Here is a 20,161-nt window from a genome sequence, read left to right as displayed (position 1 = left end):
CCCTCATCACCAATTCATGACATGAAGTGCATCAGTCTGGAGTGGCTCCTAAGTTTTCAGTTAGGAACATCACTGGAGGAAAATGATGTCATTCATTGAATTATAGAATATGGAAGCTTAAATGCATTTGGTGGTTACCTTTAGTCTTTAAAAAAATACAGTTTCACATTCCTGAGTTATTTATTTCAGTTCCTCCAGTTGTATTTCGTATGTTATCACAAAGCAGTTTTCCAAGAAGGGCTCATGTGTTTTATATTCCCAGAGCTACTTCATGGTGAAAACATGTTTTCTTTTTATACTAGAAGGAAGTTTTTGGCTGAGTCTAAAATGCTTTCCCCCAGGCTTTTTAAGCTTGAAATATCTTCAGACATTGAGGGATAAGGCAGAGAAATCACAGGTCAACATAATTTTTTATTATTTAATGTGAGCTTATTTTTCTAAATGGATGCTCAGTGAGTTTCTTTCTTGCTCATAAAGTTTGGTAATGTTGTCAGAATATTTCTTGTGGTTGAACAGTTAGTATCAAATTTCTAAGAGAGTGACATATCCTTGTGATCTCGGAATCAAGAATTACATACAAAATTTTTCTTCTAATATGTCTTTGAATATTTTTTTCAAATATATATGTTCTGTTCTCTTAATGAATTATGTATTTTTAATTTAATTTGTTTCTTAAAATCTGTACATTTTCCCGTGATTATTTTGGGGTGTGCATGTGTGTGTGTGTGTGTTTGTGTTTGTGTGTGTATGGCTTCTCTGGACTATTCACTGTATCTCTGATTATGTATTTCTTGTTGTGATTATCCTATTTAGTAAATTTTAAATATGGCTTTTATCTCTGTAATATTTTTGTTTCCATCCAATTTCTTTCCCAGTTTTTCTTCTTTGACTCTTCATATCTATTTTTGAGGGTTTTTTCCTGAGATTTTATTGCCTAAACCTATCCTCTGTCTCTATTTTGTTACTTTATTTCTTTTTCCAATTTTTATAAATAGGTTCCTTGATTATTCCTTTATGATTATGATGCATCCTTAGTGGATGTAGCTATTTGCTGAAAAATAATGTGGGGAGGGCAGGAGGTAGGAAGTGAGGTGGAGCATCCCACGACTCTGATTTAACTATGTCATCTGAAGATTTGTCCCTAGTTGAAATAAAGCCTCACAAATCACAGGCTCTCTGATGATCTGATACTAGTTGTCTCCTCTACCTTCTTCACCTTGTTTCATCTCTGTCAGTCTCCTTTGGTTAGGAAGCTAGGTTGTAAGTGATACAAATGGCATTTTATCTTACTGCTCTTCTTTATATAGTATCAAATAGATACCATACGGGTACCTTTCCTTCTTCTCTGGTGGTCCACTATTGCCCCTAGAACTTAAACCTCTTATCAGAAGATTATTGTATAGAATTTTTAAAATTGTGACATTCATGGAGAAATCTATAATTGATTAAACTTTGAGGATAAATTTGTTGGCTTCCAGTGTCCTTGATATCTTACAAATTTTGCAAGTCTACATTGTATTTTATAGTTAGGAGTTGTGACCATGTTCTTGTTTCATCAAAGTTGGATTTTCCTCCATATATATTCATTTTTATATTGCTTTGGGTGGAGTTTAATAGAGGGGAGTAAAGTAAAAATGATTTTAATACACTATCTAAATCTACTTAGAAAAGTTATTCTGGAAGCAGTATGGCAAATGGTTTACAATGTTGATAACAAAAGCAGATAGTTAAGTAGGAGGCTGTTAGAACAGTTTAAGGGAACAATAACAAAGTATGAACTAGAACATTATCAGTGAATTGAGAAGAGGGTATAATTTGAGGTATTTTTTATTAATAATTGATAGGACTTGGAAATGATTGGACAGGTAGATGAAAAAGGAGAAATAGTAAAATATTATTCCAAGGTTTCTGATTGTAGTGTCTTGAAGAATATTAGTGTTATAACTGAAAGATAACAGTAGAAGAAGACTTGGGGGGTGAAGTTAATGAGTTTGCATTTGGACACATTGAGTTTGAAGGTATTTGGTAGACTGTTTGAAACTGCTTTAATGGTTCATAATTTGTAATCTCCTACATAGAGGTAATAGTTGAAAACCTGGAGTAAGTAGGGAGTATGGTTTGTGAAGAAAATAATGTTGAGAAAGGTGACATGGATATAGCAGGTACATGATAATTAAATGCGATGTTGGGTTTAGCTTGACAATGGCCTCCTGTTGTTGAAGTGGACAGGTATCTCTAGTTGTTAAGGAATTGAACAGTGAGAGGCCATGGGTTATTGGGATATGATCTGGGCAAAGCATTTGTAGTGATAACATTGCACAGACTTTTGTGGATATATGCTAGATCACCCAGTAGACAGAATATGTCCAGATAACTCAATAGTTAGAATATACCTAAATATCACGAAGAAAAGTTACCAAAGATTTATGTATGTGTAAAGTAATTTGAAAGTTGAAAGTTTAAGATAACATGTAAGTAGTCATCACAGATGAAAGGAGAAAGAAAATGTGGCACATATGTACAATGGAATATTACTCAGCCATAAAAAGAAACGAAATTGAGTTTTTTGTAGTGAGGTGGATGGACTTAGAGTTTGTCATACAGAGTGAAGTAAGTCAGAAAGAGAAAAACAAATACCGTATGCTAACACATATATATGGAATCTAAAAAAAAATAAAAAGGTTCTGAAGAACCTAGGGGCAGGATAGGAATAAAGGCACAGATGTAGAGAATGGGCTTTAGGACACGGGGAGAGGGAAGGGTAAGCTGGGACGAAGTGAGAGAGTGCCATGGACATATATACACTACCAAATGTAAAACAGGTAGCTAGTGGGAAGCAGCTGCATAGCACAGGGAGATCAGCTCGGTGCTTTGTGACCACCTAGAGGGGTGGGATAGGGAGGGTGGGAGGGAGAGGCAAGAGGGAGGAGATATGGGGATATATGTATATGTATAGCTGATTCACTTTGTTATAAAACAGAAACTAACACACCATTGTAAAGCAATTATACTCCAATAAAGATGTTAAAAAAATAAAGAAAAATTAGAAATTTTTATTTTTTTAAATTTTTTACAGTTTAATAATAATTCTACTTTGAGTTGTAGATCAAAACCCTCTTTGAGATAATGAGGAAATAGGGATCCAAAATGGAAGCCTTACTGATGGACTTAGAACAGAGTTTGAGTAACTGAACAGTAGAGATAGAATTAAAACCTACAGAAATTTAATAATATGGATCAATCACCAAAACAGCATAACAGATGGAGCAGAGAGGTGAAGTGATTGAGTAGCTGCTGAACTGTGTTTTACACTGATACATTTTCTATAAAAGGAAGAGTTTATGTGTTCCCTACTTGAGGCCAACTTTGGAGTTATATTATGTTTAGGGGCTGTGAGTGCCAAATAGGGAGGAGATCAAGTAAGAATGCACAATGCAAAAAAATAGCGTTTCAAAAAAAAAAAAAAAGTGTTTCAAGAACCCAATTCCTTATAGCTATGACATCTAGGATTTGGATCTTTATTAGGAATTGTTACAGAATAGTGTTAGGCCTTATTCTAACCAGTGGGACTATTTACTTGTCTATGTTACTAATTTCTATTTGATATTTTTTTCAAAGTTATAAATGTAGGCCTGGAAAATAACTAAGCATTATAAGCCCAGCTTACAATAGATGATATTGTGGGAGAGTAAATTCACTTTAAAAATAGAACCAGATGGTACCAACATTTTTGGTCCCTCTGATGAATCATAGCCTCCAGGCTCTGTGTTTTTTTAAATGGCAGGGACCAGGATCCTCAGTTCCCCATGCTATATTGAATCATGGAGGTTGGCCAGGAGGAACAGGACTTATAAAGCTTTTGGTGAAGTCTTATTCTGCCACACCCAGGCAGGTTCAGTAAACATCAGGGGAAGAGTGAGAAACAGAGCAATCATGGCAAGTTGAAGTAACGATCAAAAATTTGCAGCCTTATTTTGTACACAATCAAGTCTGGTGTAATAAGTTGGGAAGGAAAAAACACACTGTGTACAAATAGAAGATTCAAATGACTCTCCATTCACCTGAATAGAGGAAAAACATCTCAGTGTCTAACCTATTAGATGACAGGATGGTGTAATAATAAGTACTAACAGCATTACATTTGTAGGTGATGGATCTTAACATGAGAACACTTAAAATATGGTTTCTTATTTATTCCCAAATGTTTGTTTCTTCTATAGCAAAAAGGAATTTTACAGATAAAAATCTGTCCATTTGCTTCCAAGGGCTTAGCTTTTGAAAATAGCTCAACCACTCAAGCTCAGTGTAGATAAATAATACAGACAAAGGAGAAGTAAAAAATTTCAAGTTAAAAAATACCTTTTAGAAACATTTGTTTCAAACTTGTCTGGATAAAAAAAAAAACTACACCCCTCCAAGAATCTGTGCTGTTTTCAGATTATAGAGAAATTTATTTTTCATTAGCATATGGAATTGAATTATGTTGTTAAAAATGTTTTAAAATGGTAATACAGCTATTGGGACAGAAAGAAATCAACTTAGAATTACTTGCATAAAGTAATGCAGATAATTTGGGAGAAAAGAGAGAGTTTGAAAACTTTGTTGGTCTACTATTTGCTAAATGCAGAATTTTGTGTTTAGAAAATATAGCTTTCTGGATTTCACAAATTATTTTCCTTTTAAAGTTATTTTTGCCAGAAATAAACTTAGAATTGCCAATATAATACAGTATCCTGTTTCAAATTGTAATTTCAGGTGGTAGACAAAACTGCAATATTGTTGGAATCCCAATTAAAGGAGAACTAGAATTTTCTTGCAATCTTTTGAAATATTCCCAAGAACTAAGGTGGCCTTGAGTTTTTAGCTTTCACAATTTCACAAGTGAACCCTTGCAAATAAAAGTATAACTATTTTTTATAGTGGTTGGTCTAAAAATGGCTTTGGTCGTGCTGTTAGAGTCAGTCATTTTAAAAATAGGCTTTGAGAGTCCTATGTATCAATAGTAATAAGCTACCTTATTATAAGAATAATAAGTATAAATTCTTTTTATAGCAATCCCAGAAAACAGAATATTGCTGAGAATGACCAAAAATCTACAAACACTTGTTTGTAATATTAATACACCAAATGAGAAAACAGTAGGAAATTATGGAATGCTTTTGAACCAAGCACATCAGCCAACTATTTACAGATCTTAAATAGAAAGTTTGTTGGGGATTGAACTAAGGATTGGCAGCATCTATATAAAAAGAATGCACCTTTTCCCTTTGCCTTTCCCTTAACCTCTGTCACTGGGAGTCCGCTGGGGCCTGGATTTGTTTCTGTGTTCCTGGGCTTCTGTTTCCCACTCCTTGAGTAATGTATTCTTGCTGAGAGATTTCATCACAGGAATGGTAGAGAAGAAGATTGTGAGGAATTTAGCAATCACGAGAAAGATGAGACTACAAAGGACCCATATCTTGTTTCCTGTTTCTCTTTCAGGGCATATGGGTCAGTACATATATATTTACAATATGCTTTGCTGCCAATGTGGGGCTGCTGTTTGGTGTTGTGTGTACCATAGCTATTGTGATTGGTCGTTTCCCAAGGTAAGATCTTATTTAAATGTTGTTTATTCTGACACAGCAGCAAATATACTGTTGCCAGTTACTTTTATTTCTGTGGAATAGATAGTATTACACTCTCATGTTTTATTTATATTTAGAGACAAAAAGAGAAGTTTTTATGTACATGTGATATAAAATAACAGTGGTCTTAATGAGGAGAAATCTTTTGTCAGAACTATAAAATAGAATATATAAAATCTATTAAAGTAAATAAATTAACCCCACAGCTCTACAGTGCACCACAGAGCTATTTTTTTTAAGTGAATGGATATAGTATCTAATGAGACACAAACCATATAACAATGTAATCATTTGAAAAGTTAAATAACCTCAACAAATTTAATTTTTCAGAAGCTTTATTAATCTAGTTACTTTTTTCTAGATAATTTATTAAAGAACACATTCTTTTTGTTTCCTACTGCACATTTGTAAACCATTCCATATTTTGATCAATTATTTTTCTGTTTCCCAATGTTCATCATCCGATAATGCTTCTACTCACTTCTCATCCTTCCCTTGAAATTCTTTGTGAAATAATATATTCTTAAAAATTTAAGTTTTACCTCTATAGATTCTATCTTTATTAAGTCTCTATATATAGATTCATTGTTATGTGGTCCAATCTTGCCATTGATTCCCTCTTTATTTCCTTTACCTTGAAACAAGATTTTCTTAAATACCGTATACTTTCTAGCCTTCTCCCTTATTGCTCTTCTTTATCAATCCACCTCTTTAGCTTGAAGATATGGTAACTGGGAGCCCAGATGAGATAAATTACATTTTAAAATCTCTATTTAGATGTCTCTGTTTCTGAGGATCCCAGAAAGATACACATTTACCAGTGTCTTATGAACAAATGGGATATAGCATCTAAACCATTCTAGATACGTTCTAATTGTTAAAACAAAATGGCTTATCCTTTTGATTTCTTCATGGTTAATGTAGTAATTTGGAAATGACATTGTATTTTATATCTGCCTTAATTCTAGAGCAAAGACTCTGAGTATAAAAAATATGAAAGAAATGGAATTTAAAGTGAAGACAGAAATGGATGATGTAAGTTTAGTTTCCTTTTCCTTCGTGCAATTAGTAATTTTTGTAAAAGTCAGATAGTTTCAAGGTATCATAAGAAGCAGATAAATTACTACTTTAAAAATGATAATTCTATTTTTGATTAGTTTGAACTTTCAGTGGCATGTGTAACCACCATAAATATAGCAATCAACATGCAACAAATCAATAGAACAACAACAGAAATCTTGTATCAGCATGCAGATAAGAGGATAGCATGGTTCATAGATGTACAGTTCACAGAATAATCATGGTCCAGACTAGTTCAGGTATTTGGAAACCTCTTTTCCATTATTAAGTTGACATAAAACAGTCAAACTAAATTAATAGTCTATTCCAAATAAAATGATGGAGGAAGATAGGGAATAGGGAAGGGAATAAAGCAAAATGGGGTCATGGTATTTGTTAACACAATCAGTGACCCTCTGTTTTATTAGCAGAGGGTAATTGATGCCACTAGGATTTGTTTCTTGCACAGTGGACACCTTTTTAAGGAAACAACATATAAATTGTCTCACTCAATCCATGTTTAGGCAGGCCAATTATGTTTGAGTTCTAGCTTCTTGTTCTGAAGGATGACCCAAACAAGTTTAAAGTGAAGAAAGAAAATGTCAACTTGAATTTTTGTCAATTAAAAAAAATGGCCTCACTTTGAACCTGCTTTGTAATGTTTCACTAACATTTTTTTTCTTTATTTTTCATTTTTACTTGTTTTAGTACCTCATGATTGCCCTCAGAACAGAGACAACTGGCCTCCTATAAGAAGGATCAGTGTCAGGGTATTTCTGAGTAGAGTGGAAGTAGAAAGTAGCAGCAGGAGTCCTTCTGTGACACCTAGGGAAATGGCTTGTGCTTTTTAACAAGTATGGAAAGATTTGCTTCATAGAAAGCTATTGGAGTTCAAAGACTTCTTTGAAGGTGTCCCAGGCTCAAGTTTTCCACCAATGCTACCTTTCTTTCCTATCCCTTTCTTTTCTTCCTTTACATTTTCCATGGGAATTTAATGCTCATGCAAAGTCCCAGACTGACTCAGGCCTCTAAAGTCCTCAGTGTATCCACCCGACACGTACAGCCATGTACCATAGCCTTGACATTCTTAGCTTTGAAACAGAATTCAAGTTTGGTATTTTTCAGTTTAAAGAACACTGGTTAATAAATTCTACCTAAGTCATACCTTCTTCTCAAGCTAAATATGTGAGGAAGTGAATGAGGGTATTTGTAGGAAGATGAAAGTGCTAAAATTTCTCCATGTCTTTAAAACTTGATTTGTTCCAGTCTAGCCACCTACCTGAATAATAACAGTGTCACATGGAAATCTTAATTTGTTAGATTACACCTCACTAGTTATTTAATGTTTTGTATCAAAACTAAGAGGGAAAACACTAAGATAGAGAAAGATTTGAATATGAACTCTTCGGGGGAATTTTTAGCTGACTTCAAGAGTAGTGGTGATCTGTCACTCCTCCCTTCTGTTTATGCACGCTCCCACCCCTTCTTCACATGAAACACTCATTCTCAATTTGGAAGACCCCTCCCCACTCAGTGAATTCAACTCTATTGAGAATTTCTTTTTTTGCCCCATTTGAGTCTCTGTTCCTTAATAAATACCTATCTTTAAAAAGTATATTATCTTAAAGCATATTGACACAAACATGTGGTGTGATTAGTGAGTCAATTTAAGATGTGGGTCTTTGTCATAACTAAACATGACAGGCCAAATAATTGTTTTATTTTTGGCTTATAAGAGATTTCCTCGTGATTAAAAGTTAATTTGGTAACTTAAGCATTTTTGTTTTCTTGAATTGTTTATTTGCAGCAAATCTTCTCACTTTCTAGAGTTTAAACAGTTGTGTAGCTATAGAAACTTTTTGACATTATCTAGCTTAAAATTTTGCCTACGTTAGCTCTCGTGGTTCCAGTGGGGAGAGAAGGAGGAAACAGGGAGCCCCTGCCACCGCAGCCACCACCATGTCTGTGCTGGTGGTGTGGGAAAGGAGGCGTGAATCCCAAGGCGCGAGCCGTAGTTGTTGCCGCTGCGGGAGGGTAGGCGGTGGGAACGTAATGGAAGATATAAACTGAACATCAACAGCATCATCCAATGGCTGCTGGAAGTGAGAAAGTCCAAGCCTGGTAAGATTGTACAGCTACAGGAGAACGAAATCAGAGGACTTTGCTTAAAGTTCGGAGAGATCTTCCACTGTCAGCCTATCCTACTAAAACTTGAAGCACCACTCAAAATATGTGGTGATATCCATGGGCAATACTATGATTTGCTTCGACTTTTTGAGTACGGTGTTTTCCTGCCAGAAAGCAATTACCTGTTTCTTGGGGACTATGTGGACAGGGGATAGCAGTCGCTGGAGACTATATGCCTCTTATTGCCTTACAAAACCAAATATTCCGAGAATGTTTTTCTTCTCAGAGGAAATCACGAATGTGCCAGCATCAATAGAATTTATGGATTTTATGATGAATGTAAAAGAAGATACAACATTAAACTATGGAAAAATTTCACAGACTGCTTTAACTGTTTACCGATAGCAGCCATCATGGATGAGAAAATATTCTGCTGTCATGGAGGTTTATCACCAGGATCTTCAGTCTACGGAGCAGATTCAGTGAATTATTCGACCAATTGATGTACCAGATCAAGGTCTTCTTTGTGATCTTTTGTGGTCTGACCCTGATAAAGATGTCTTAGGCTGGGTTGAAAATGACAGAGGCATGTCCTTCACATTTGGTGAAGTGGTTGCAAAATTTCTCCATAAGTATGATTTGGATCTTATATGTAGAGCCTATCAGGTGGTTGAAGACGGATATAAATTTTTTGCAAAGAGACAATTGGTCACTCTGTTTTCTGCACCCAATTGTTGTGGAGGGTTTGACAATGCAGGTGCCATGATGAGTGTGGATGAAACACTAATGTGTTCTTTTCAGATTTTAAAGCCTGCAGAGAAAAAGAAACCAAATACCATGAGACCCATAACACCTTCAAGGGGTATGATCACAAAGCAAGCAAAGAAATAGATGTCATTTTGACACTGCCTACTTGAGACTTGTAACATATACTATATATCCTTCATTTTTAAAACTGTAATGTATATTGGTCGGCTTGCTCAAATAGTGTTTATGGGCCTCCCCCCTTCCATTTTTGACTTAATGAATGGTATTTTCTGGTTATAACAGCAAATGAAAGATTCTCCACTCCCAAGGAAAAAATGTTTTGTTTTGTTTTGTTCTCTGTTCCTTTTGCCAACAACTTTAGTGATGATGCTAAAGCTATACAGCCCAGGACAGTTTATTCTGTGTAAGGGGTGAGTGTATAGTTGATCTTTTTTAAAAATTCAGTACAGCCCATGAATAATGTAAATGCTCATTTTCTTTAGGATATAGAGACCTAGTGTGCTCAATCTGTACGTTATTGTCATAAAATGCACGCTGTTGGATACAAAAAACTGTGAACTTTTTTGTTTGTTTGTTTGTTTCAAAGGAATTTCTTTTTTTTCTCTCATTGTCTTGTCATGTACAAACTAGTTTTTATAGCTATCAAAGTTAGGAGTAACTTTCAACCTTACCAGCATCACTGGTATATATATTTAATTAAAGCACACTTTCCCCTGTGGTATACTTAAAATGACAATTAAAGCCATTATTTTAAAGTTTGTGATTCTTTCCTAAAGCCAAAGTTTCTGTTGAAATATATATTGACACTCCCCTAAGTACAAGGTGGCATGGTTGTGTACCCCTGCCGCCTTCATGGGGATTCAAAAACAGGCTTTTGGGTTTGAATAGCAATTAGTAACATAGTGCTGTTTAAGCTATTGATTAAAGTTAATAACATTTTGTATGATTTCCATATAGTCTTTTCATTAAATAATCTTTTTACAGTTATATCAGGCTTGAACCCATCCATTCAGAAAGCTTCAAATTATAGAAATAATACTGTTGTATATGAGTGATCGATTATGCTTTCTTTGGCCTACATTCTTTATTCTGCAGTGAAATTGCGGCTTACAAGTCAAAACAAAGGAACTAACTTACTATCCACCAGTTTATACAGAACTCACAATATCTATGACTTTTTTAAAACTAAGATCTGTTTAAAAGAAATCTGTTTCAACAGCTGACCATGTACAATACCATGTGGTAAAAATGAATTCAGACTTATTAAATGATGAATTTGTTTAAAAAAATTACCTACTTTAAAAAACAAGGAAGCTAAGAGAGGTTAAACTAATTGTCCAAATTCACATATCTGATATTTTCTTTTATCTTTCTATCTCTGCCTGTATGTGTCTCCTCCTCTATGTGAGTACTAAAGTCTGAAGGAATATTGCTTTATTTAGTTGGTAAGGAGTTATCATTTCATAGAACTTACAATCCTCTCAGTTTCTAAGACAGATCCCAGCCCCAAAGGTCATGGAGAAGACGGTATTGCCAGGAAGACCTGGGCAAATGGCCAAAGCAGACACCTTTTGTATTGAAATTTTTCCTTCCCCATTTCCTCATGTCTTGCCTACATCCTAAATCCAATGTAATCTAGGCCTGCCCAAAGTGAAATTACCTTCCTGATAATACCTCTTGGTTTCTTTCTCTCAATTAGAACTATCAGTCACTTGTAAGGTTATACTCCAGCCTAAGGAAGACTATGTCATTATGAGGTAAATGACTGATAGTGACCCTTTAGGACATATTTTCATTTTTTATAATACTGATGGCTAGGTAAAGGAATTTTAAATTTCTAGACTGAGTGGGAAAGGTACTTTTAGGAGGATAAGTCTTCATGATACTCTTTGGATAGTCTAGGCTGTTGCCTCCCCAAAACCCAATTAGTAGGGATAAGGGCCATTTTTCTGAAAAGCCGCAGACTTATCTCATGGTTACTAATGATTCTTAATAAAGAGGAAGTACATATTTTCCTCGAGAAGTATGATAGCATATTAAATTCTCCAAAGAAATTTTAATGAAAATATCAGCCAGGAGATTGCTTCCATAAATGAGTGGCATTTGGACTTGTAGGATTTCGATTCATTGTAGGATTTATTTCATTCAGAACTCTGAATCTATTCCTTTATTTTTCTTGTAAAAGGAAACCCTGCAGCAGGTGAAAATTATCTCAATAAACAACCCACTTGTTTTTCTGAATGTAAAGAAGTTTCATGCTGATCTAATGAACATAATCCAAAAAGAAAATGCCAGCAACCAGCCACTTGATGAAATCAGCAAGGTAGGGTCAACTCTTTCATGATTACAATATCATGCTACAGATAACCTTATATCATGATGCCCCAAAAACGTTATCATGTAAATATAATATGTTATAGAAGTGTTTAGAGACCTCTTCCCTCACAAAACCTTATATTGTATTATACTTTTTTTTTTAGTTTAATTAATTAATTAATTAATTTATGGCTGTGTTGGGTCTTCGTTTCTGTGCGAGGGCTTTCTCTAGTTATGGCAAGTGGGGGCCACTCTTCATCGCGGTGCACGGGCCTCTCGTTATCACGGCCTCTCTTGTTGTGGAGCACAGGCTCCAGACACACAGGCTCAGTAATTGTGGCTCACGGGCCCAGTTGCTCCACGGTATGTGGGATCTTCCCAGACCAGGGCTCGAACCCGTGTCCCCTGCATTGGCAGGCAGATTCTCCACCACTGCGCCACCAGGGAAGCCCCCTGTATTATACTTTTTATTTGGCCCTTGTAGTTAGCTTTTAGGTAATTGCTTTTGTTCATTCATTTGTTCAGTTGTTCACTTACTCATTAATTCAGCATATATCTAATGGACATGTGTACTAAATGCTATAACCCTGAGAAGAATAAATAAGACAAATCACTTAAATCAAAGGATCTTTTTACCAAGAGAAAGAAGAGTTAGATCTACCTCTAAAAGAGAATATGGTAAATGACTCAGAGAAGTATAAACTGTTGCCATCATTATAACGTTATTTTTAAATGCCATCATTCTTTATCTCCATAAATTATCTCAATTAACACAGATAGCAAATCAAATGTGCATCAGGATGAGTTCATGTGAATGAGCTATCTGTAATCATTTGAATCCTTATGCTCTCTGCAATGTTAAAAGCATGGACTTTGGAGCTAAGCTGCCTGGGTGAGCCACTTAGGAACGGTGGGACCCTAACCAAGTTATTTAATCTTTTCTGTTTCAGTTTCCTAATCAGTACTAGAGATGATTAAATGAGTTAATATGCACAAAGAAATTAGAATAGCACCTGGCTTACTCAATACTATAAAATTTTAGCTAGTATTATTAGTTTGATTGAGTGCAAATAATGCCCTCTCAATGAAGCATTTCTTGACTATTTTAGATAACAAAGATCTCTTTTTTCTCTTGTATCCTTGAGAATATACTATCTCCCAGTCAGTCAGATGCATAGGAGACCTTGGCCCTTCCACTTCTGGTGTCTCAGGAGCTAATTCCACATTCCTGTCTCTGCAGCTTCATGCGTCTGCCTCTGGGCCTCATAGTGATCCACACAACAGAGGTCCTAAATACAAGATCAGATATGAAATTTGCTGGGCACTGTTCAAAATGAAAATGTGAAGTTCCTCGTTCAAGAATTGTTAGGAATTTCAAAATGGTGACAACAGAGCATTAAGCCAAATGAGAGACCCTTCTAAGCATGGGGTCCTGTGTGACTGCACAGGGCTCAAGCCCATGAAGCTGGCCCTGTCTATATATCTCCAGACCTTCTTTACCCCTCACCTGATCTTTAGGATGTCACTTTCATTGTAATATTAGGAACTACCACCTGTGATTTTGGGGTGAGAAAAACTTGCTCTTACGCCAAAGGGGGAGATATATTCCTAATTGTTCAAGTTGTATATTAGGTCTATTTTTAATCACAAAGCCATTCTATACCTTACAGAGTGTTAAACTGTATTATGAGAGAGGTAGGTTCTTGTGGCTGACGTGAAGCTCATAACCACCATGCGTAACAATATTGTGGGAAAATCTGTCTAGAGTGTCAAATAACCTAATTAACCCACAAGAAGTTGTGGTCTTATTTTACCAAAATTTAAATTTACTTATTGAAATAATATACTAGTTTGTAGGCTTTATCATTTCTAGTAGAGTACCTGACATGAGGATTCTTATAACAAATTATTTATCGATAGTTGATAGTGTTTTCCTTAGAATATTTTCCTGCAAGATTAAGGTTGCTCCAACTTATTTTCAGAAATTGCAAATTAGCATGTGTTTACCTTGTAGTATACCTTAGAAACAAATCTCATTAACACAGTCGTCTGTGAGAAGGTTCTACATATATGATTTTACCTACTTGGGACTTCAGAAAATTGAGTCTAAAAATCAAATAGAGTTTATTGAATCTAGATTATTGGTACGTAATGGCACCCAAAAGGATTCTTTAATTCAGAACTTTATGATGGTGAGAAAGAATTTGTTGAAACTGAGTTCTACTCTAATGATAATAAAGCAAATATTGTATGTATATTTGTATATTATGAATTTTAAAGGACACACCAAGGATTCAGATGGTACTCTGGAATTCCTCCTCTCAGAGGAACCTGGGGTAAACCTTCATTCAGAATGCTTAAAAGGATAGTCTTGAGCATGGATGCTCTTTTGGGCATCTCATATTGTCCTTGTCACACACTGTCTGCCTAGGATATCTACTTATTTTAAGGACTATGCACTTATTGTAAGTTCAGTTTTGGAGTAACAAGTCTGCATCAATTAATCTCTGCTGCAGCTTTGCCTCCCTTTATCAGGCTGAACATAGCAGTCTATAGTTATGCCTTGAACTGGAGTGCTCTGCCAGGGACTTGATCTTCTCTTCTCTGACAGCTGCATTTTCAACAGATAGTAGTGATGGAAGGGCATTTAAAACATTCCAGAGCAGGAAGATTTACATCCTATTCAAAATATAGACTGAAAAAGGATCCCCTGTTAGGTTATGTAACTATATACTTCTATATCATTATACTGCTATACTTCCTGTATATCACTATTAAATATCTCCCTGAATGGAGAAGCTTAGAAGGATCTCAGGCTGCTAGTGTTTGATGGATTCATGCTCATTATTATATAGGCTACAGATATTCACTGTAATATTATCACCATTTTGTGGTCTCACTTTGCAAGAGAAGTTTCAATCTGCTGTTTACCTAAAATTTTCTTTTGCTCAGACAAGGTTTTTTTTTAAAGTAGACTTTATTTTTTGGAACAGTTTTAGATTTACAGAGGAAAATTGAGAAGTTAGTATAGAGAGTTCCTATATACCCCACACCACACACAGTTTCCTCTATTATTAACTTCTTGTATTAGTGTGACATATTTATTATAATCGATCAACCAATATGGGTACATTATCATTAATTAAAGTCCATGCTTTATTCAGATTTACTTAGTTTTACTTAATGTCCTTTTACTGCTCCAGAATTCCAACCAGGATATTACATTACATTTAGTTGTCCTGTCTCCTTAGGTTCTCTTCGCTGTGATAGTTTCTTAGACTTACCCTTTTTTGATGGCCTTGACAGTTTTGAGTAGTACTGGTCAGGTATTTTGTAGAATGCCCCTCTGGTGGAATTATCTCTTAGTTTTCTCATGGTAGGACTGGAGATATGGGTTTTCAGGAGGAAAACTATAGAGGTGAAGTGCCATTTTCATCACATTGTTTCAAGGGTACATAATATAAACATGATTTATCACTGTTGATGTTGACCTTGATCACCTGGATGAGATAGTATTTGTCAGGTTTCTTCACTGTAAAATTACTCTTTTTTCCCCTTTCCATGCTGTAGTCCTTGAAAGCAAGTCACTATGTGCAGCCTGTATTAAGGAGTGTGGAGTCATTCTCCACCTTCTCGAGGGTGGAGTATCTGATTTAAAATTCTTCTGCAGGAGATATTTCAGACAAGATATTTTAAGAGGAGGGAAAGGAAGCACATTTGTTGACTGTCTCTCAAGGGCAAGTCCCTTTAAATGGGCTATCTAACTTAATTGTCAACAGCCCCATGATGTAACTGACTTTACCTGAATGTTACAATAAAGGAAAGTTGAGACTTAGAAATGTAAAATAACCTGGTGAAAATTATTTGATAACTGTCAGAATCAGACTTAAAATATATAAGTTGAACCACTGGGATTAAGAAGGGAAAATAGATGTTTTGTGGTCACCCTCTAAGATGAAATCTGATTTCATGGGAAAAGCAGTATAATGTAGAAGTTTGAAGCATGGGGTGCAGAGTGGAAAGATATGAGCTCAGGTTTTAACTCAGTTCTTACTAGCTTTGTGACTTTGGTCAAATTATTTAACAATTTCAATCTTTAGAAGTCTTCCAAATTCAGAAATTTTCCAACTTTCAGATGAAAAATGAGTTCAGTAACTTCATAGGATTATTCTGAGGATTAAATGATTAATGTAAAGTTCTTGGTATATAGTAAGTACTCAAGAAATAACAATTGCTATCATCATTAACAGTAATAACAATAACACATTTTTGAGAAGTACATAGCATGTTATAATTTTAGAGGCATCAATTATTTTTAATTTCAAAGAAGTTTAATTGTAGGATATAGAGTCGTTTTCATTCTCCAGCATTTTCATAAATCAGGAATGTTTTTTCTTGGACATTTTCATGGAGCTTCAGATGAACAGCTAACTTTTAAAATTTTTATTTTTTTTTGGAGTATGGTTGATTTACAATATTGTGTTAATTTCAGGTTACAACAAAGTGATTCAGTTATACAAACATATGTATCTTTTTTTTCATATTCTTTTCACTTACAGGTTATTAAAAAATATTAAGTACAATTCCCTGTGCTACACAGTAGGTCCTTGTTGGTTATATACTTCATATATAGTAGTGTGTATATGTTAATCCCCAAATCCTAATTTATTCTTCCTCCACGCTTTCCCCATTGGTAACCATACACTTGTTTTCTATGTCTATGAGTCTGTTTCTGTTTTGTAAATAAGTTCATTTGTATCATTATTTTTTAGAGTCCACATATAAGTGATATCATATGATATTTATCTCTGTCTGGCTTACTTCACATTACTCAGCCATAAAAAAGAATAAAGTAATGCCATTTGCAGCAACATGGATGGACCTAGAGTTTATCATATTAAGTGAACAACTAACTTTTGTATAATATGAAATATATGGTTGGTGGTCTCTCTTTGAGGGTGCTGTGTTAATGAAGTCAATTTCTGATTAGATAGGCTACAATGAAAAACATGTACAAATGTTCAATTCCTGATCAAATATCAAAACAAACTTAATCTTGCAGAAAATGTTCTAAAGAAGATAGTCTGACTTGATAATTTAAATTATCTACTGAGCTAACATAAACTTAGAACTAATTATTTTATTATTTTAGTTTGTTGTATTTATCATTCTGGAAAAAAAGCTAGGAAAAATAATCATTGGAGACTAGTTTTCTTTGTTATTTATGGAGAAAAGAATGATGTTCTTTTTCAGGGACAGAAATGAATTTTTATAATGTTATTCTTCTTTATATTTGTTTTCATTTCAGTGTGAACAAAACACATTGCTCAATTCTCTATCCAATGGCATTTGCAATGGTGAGTTAGCTTAAAAAAAACTAAGTGTTCTGACTTGAATATAGGCCAGAGAATGAAATCTTCTTCCCCTTCTTCTCCCTCTCTGCCTCCTACTTCTGTCCTCCCTCTCTCCTCCTGATCTGCATCCTCCCTCTCCTCTCCACCTTCTCTTCCTCCCTCCTCCCATTCTCTCCTCCTCCATCTCCCTCCTCCTTGCCTACTCCAACCTCCTCTCTTTTTTCTCTCTTCCTCCTTCTTTCTCTTTTCTCACGCCTATTCTATCCTCCCCCTTCCTCCTTCTTTTCTTCTTCTTCCCTCTCATCCTCCTAATCTTTTAGAAGTGAATTTAAGATGTATAAACCTACAAAGGATGAAGGTGTACAACTTTATTATGAGGCATTAAGAATACCTGAAACACAAATTAATGGTATTTTTTTGTAAAAATGGAAGGAAATACAATGTCCACTGATCAGAATGTACAATATTGAAAAGATGTCAGTCCTCGAATTTATTTATAGATATAAATTGAATCACAATTAAAATTCCAATAGGACATTTTAATGGCAATTGACAAGCTCATTCTAAATTTTGTACAAAAACTCAAATGGCCAAGAATAGGCACAACTGTTGAAATATATGAACAAGCGGGAGAGCATGTTTTCTTATGTATGTATAGATGTATTATAAAGCCCTAATAATCAGTGCAATGTGGTACTGGTTCAGAGATAAGTGAACAGATCAATAGGACAGAGTAGAGAGCACAGAAGTGAGGAAAAAAACTCACATGTATTGGTGTTTTATTTGTGACAGAAGTGGCACTGCAGAGCAGTGAGTAAAAGACAGTCTTGTTAATATACAATGATGAGACAATCATGTATCCATAATGAATGAAATTAGACCTTTATCTCATACCATACCCCAAATCAGTACCAGCTGGATCAAAGTCCTAGGAGTGGTAGACAAATTATAAATTTAGAAGAGAATATAGGAGAATATATATAAGAAATATTAAACATTATCATTAAAATTCACTAGATTATTATCAAGAGCTTTTGTTTACCAAAAGGCACCATATAAAGCATAAAAAGATAAGCCAGAGTAAATGGAGATAGGTGTAACAAATAAAATGGAGAAAGTATTGCACTCCCCAGCATATCAAGGAGTAAAAATGGCAGATGGCCTGTTAGGAAAATGGGCAAGAGACATGAACAGGCATTTCACAAAATGAGACATTTTCAAATATACCAATAAACATATGAGAATATGCTTAAATTCACTATTGTTATTTATAATAATTATTGAGGAAATGTATATTAAATTCATAATAAAACACTATATATATATATATATATATATATATATATATATATATATATAATTGATATTTTTAAAAGTCTGACAATACCAAGTATTGGTGAGGATGTACAGCAACAAATAGTTTCTTGCAGTGCTAGTGGGAGTGTAAACTGTTACAACCATCTTGGAAAACAGTTTGGCAATATCATATAAAGTTGAAGATACCATACCTTATGACCAGCAATTCCACTTCCAGTTATACATTCTAGCAAGTTACATAAACAAGAACATTCACACAGTATTGTTTGTAACTACATAAATCTGGAAACAGCTCATATTTCAAAAAAAAATTATCAGGTATATATAACTATGGAATATTTGTACATTTGAATTTTTATTTGATATATTTATTATACTATATACATATACAATAATGAAAACTAGATGAGTCTTATAAACATAATTGGGCAAAGATAAAAAGGTGAAAGAAAACATTAAATTCAAATTCCATTATATAAACTTAAAAAAAAAAACAGGAAAAGCTGACATATTGATTTTTGTTTTTCTAAAGACAATAAAAAAGGAATCTCTTAATATTTGTACCTGGAAACATATACAAGATTGTTCATAGTAGCTTTGTTTATCATTCTCCCAAATGCAGAAACGACTAAAATATTTATTAACAGTACAGTGGATAAAGAACATATGGAATGTTTATATAAATACTTATTATAATAAATACATATTATAATATCTATTATATTAATTTATGTAAAGTATTCTAAATAAATGTATAACATATAGAATAGAATAAAATAAATATCATATAAATATATGAATTAATTGCATGACCCACATCAACATGGATGCAGCTCAGATGTTAGCTTCTCTGGTCTCTTCTGACTTCTTGTAGCAAATTTACTTTCTCCTACATTGTGCTTTCAAAGGACGCTTGTATAATACTGTTATTGTACTTATTTAATGATCATTTCTTAAGGGTCTCACTTTTCTGCTAATCTGGAAACTTTTTAAGGGCATTCTCACCTCTGCATCACTAAATCAGGCTCAATTTGCACAGAACAGTAGCTGATGGGCATGGTCACCTTTGCTGTGTCCTTGTGAAATTTTGGCACCCAGTGGCCCTTTTATAGTAGCCAGGACTAGTTGACCAGAATATTTTTCTGGTATTTTCCTTCTTTCCCCTCTTCTGACACTCCAAAGTATCCTAGGTTCTCCCATCTCTCACTCTTGTTCAGGGGCAACCTCCTGTTCTCACTTCCCTGAGCTTTAAATCCTCAGGTTTCATTTACTGCTCATGTTCTTGGTTTCCTCTCTCAATTTAACTAGTAAAACCTATAACTCTTGGTTTTATTGCCTTTACATTTTCACTTCTGTGACTCTAATTCTGTCCTTAACCATATTCAAAATGAATTAGTATGACTTTCATATTTTTAATTTTTTCTGCTATGAGACAGTCTTGGTCTTACTCCACGGGTAGAAAATACCCAGTTTCCCATGCTTACATCAGACAGAATTAATTAATCAAGGCACTTCCTCCTATGAGCCAAAGTAACTTGAGAATCTTCTAAACAGGCAGTTGCAAGAAGTTGCTACAAATGGTTGGTGTTGACA

General features: G+C 34.5%; 1 protein-coding gene and 1 pseudogene across 2 annotated transcripts in view; both read left to right on the top strand.

Moving 5' to 3' along the window:
• Positions 1 to 20,161, top strand: part of SLC26A7 (solute carrier family 26 member 7) — a 329,129-nt gene that overhangs the window by 265,643 nt on the left and 43,325 nt on the right. The window contains exons 12-15 of the mRNA XM_082363299.1: positions 5,482 to 5,588; positions 6,596 to 6,662; positions 11,767 to 11,904; positions 17,206 to 17,254. Coding sequence (XP_082219425.1) covers positions 5,482 to 5,588; positions 6,596 to 6,662; positions 11,767 to 11,904; positions 17,206 to 17,254 — 361 coding nt within the window. The remainder of the gene's footprint in view (positions 1 to 5,481; positions 5,589 to 6,595; positions 6,663 to 11,766; positions 11,905 to 17,205; positions 17,255 to 20,161) is intronic.
• LOC309614623 (serine/threonine-protein phosphatase PP1-gamma catalytic subunit B-like) lies at positions 6,928 to 11,836 on the top strand (annotated as a pseudogene). The gene is made up of 4 exons: positions 6,928 to 6,946; positions 7,395 to 7,456; positions 8,702 to 9,675; positions 10,566 to 11,836. The product of its transcript is annotated as a serine/threonine-protein phosphatase PP1-gamma catalytic subunit B-like (transcript).

This window comes from Balaenoptera borealis (genome assembly GCF_965194805.1).
Source record: "Balaenoptera borealis genome assembly, chromosome: 17".
NCBI lineage: Eukaryota > Metazoa > Chordata > Mammalia > Artiodactyla > Balaenopteridae > Balaenoptera > Balaenoptera borealis.
The sequence above is the reverse complement of the archived record's forward strand: the minus strand, read 5'-3'. Positions and strand labels throughout refer to the sequence as shown.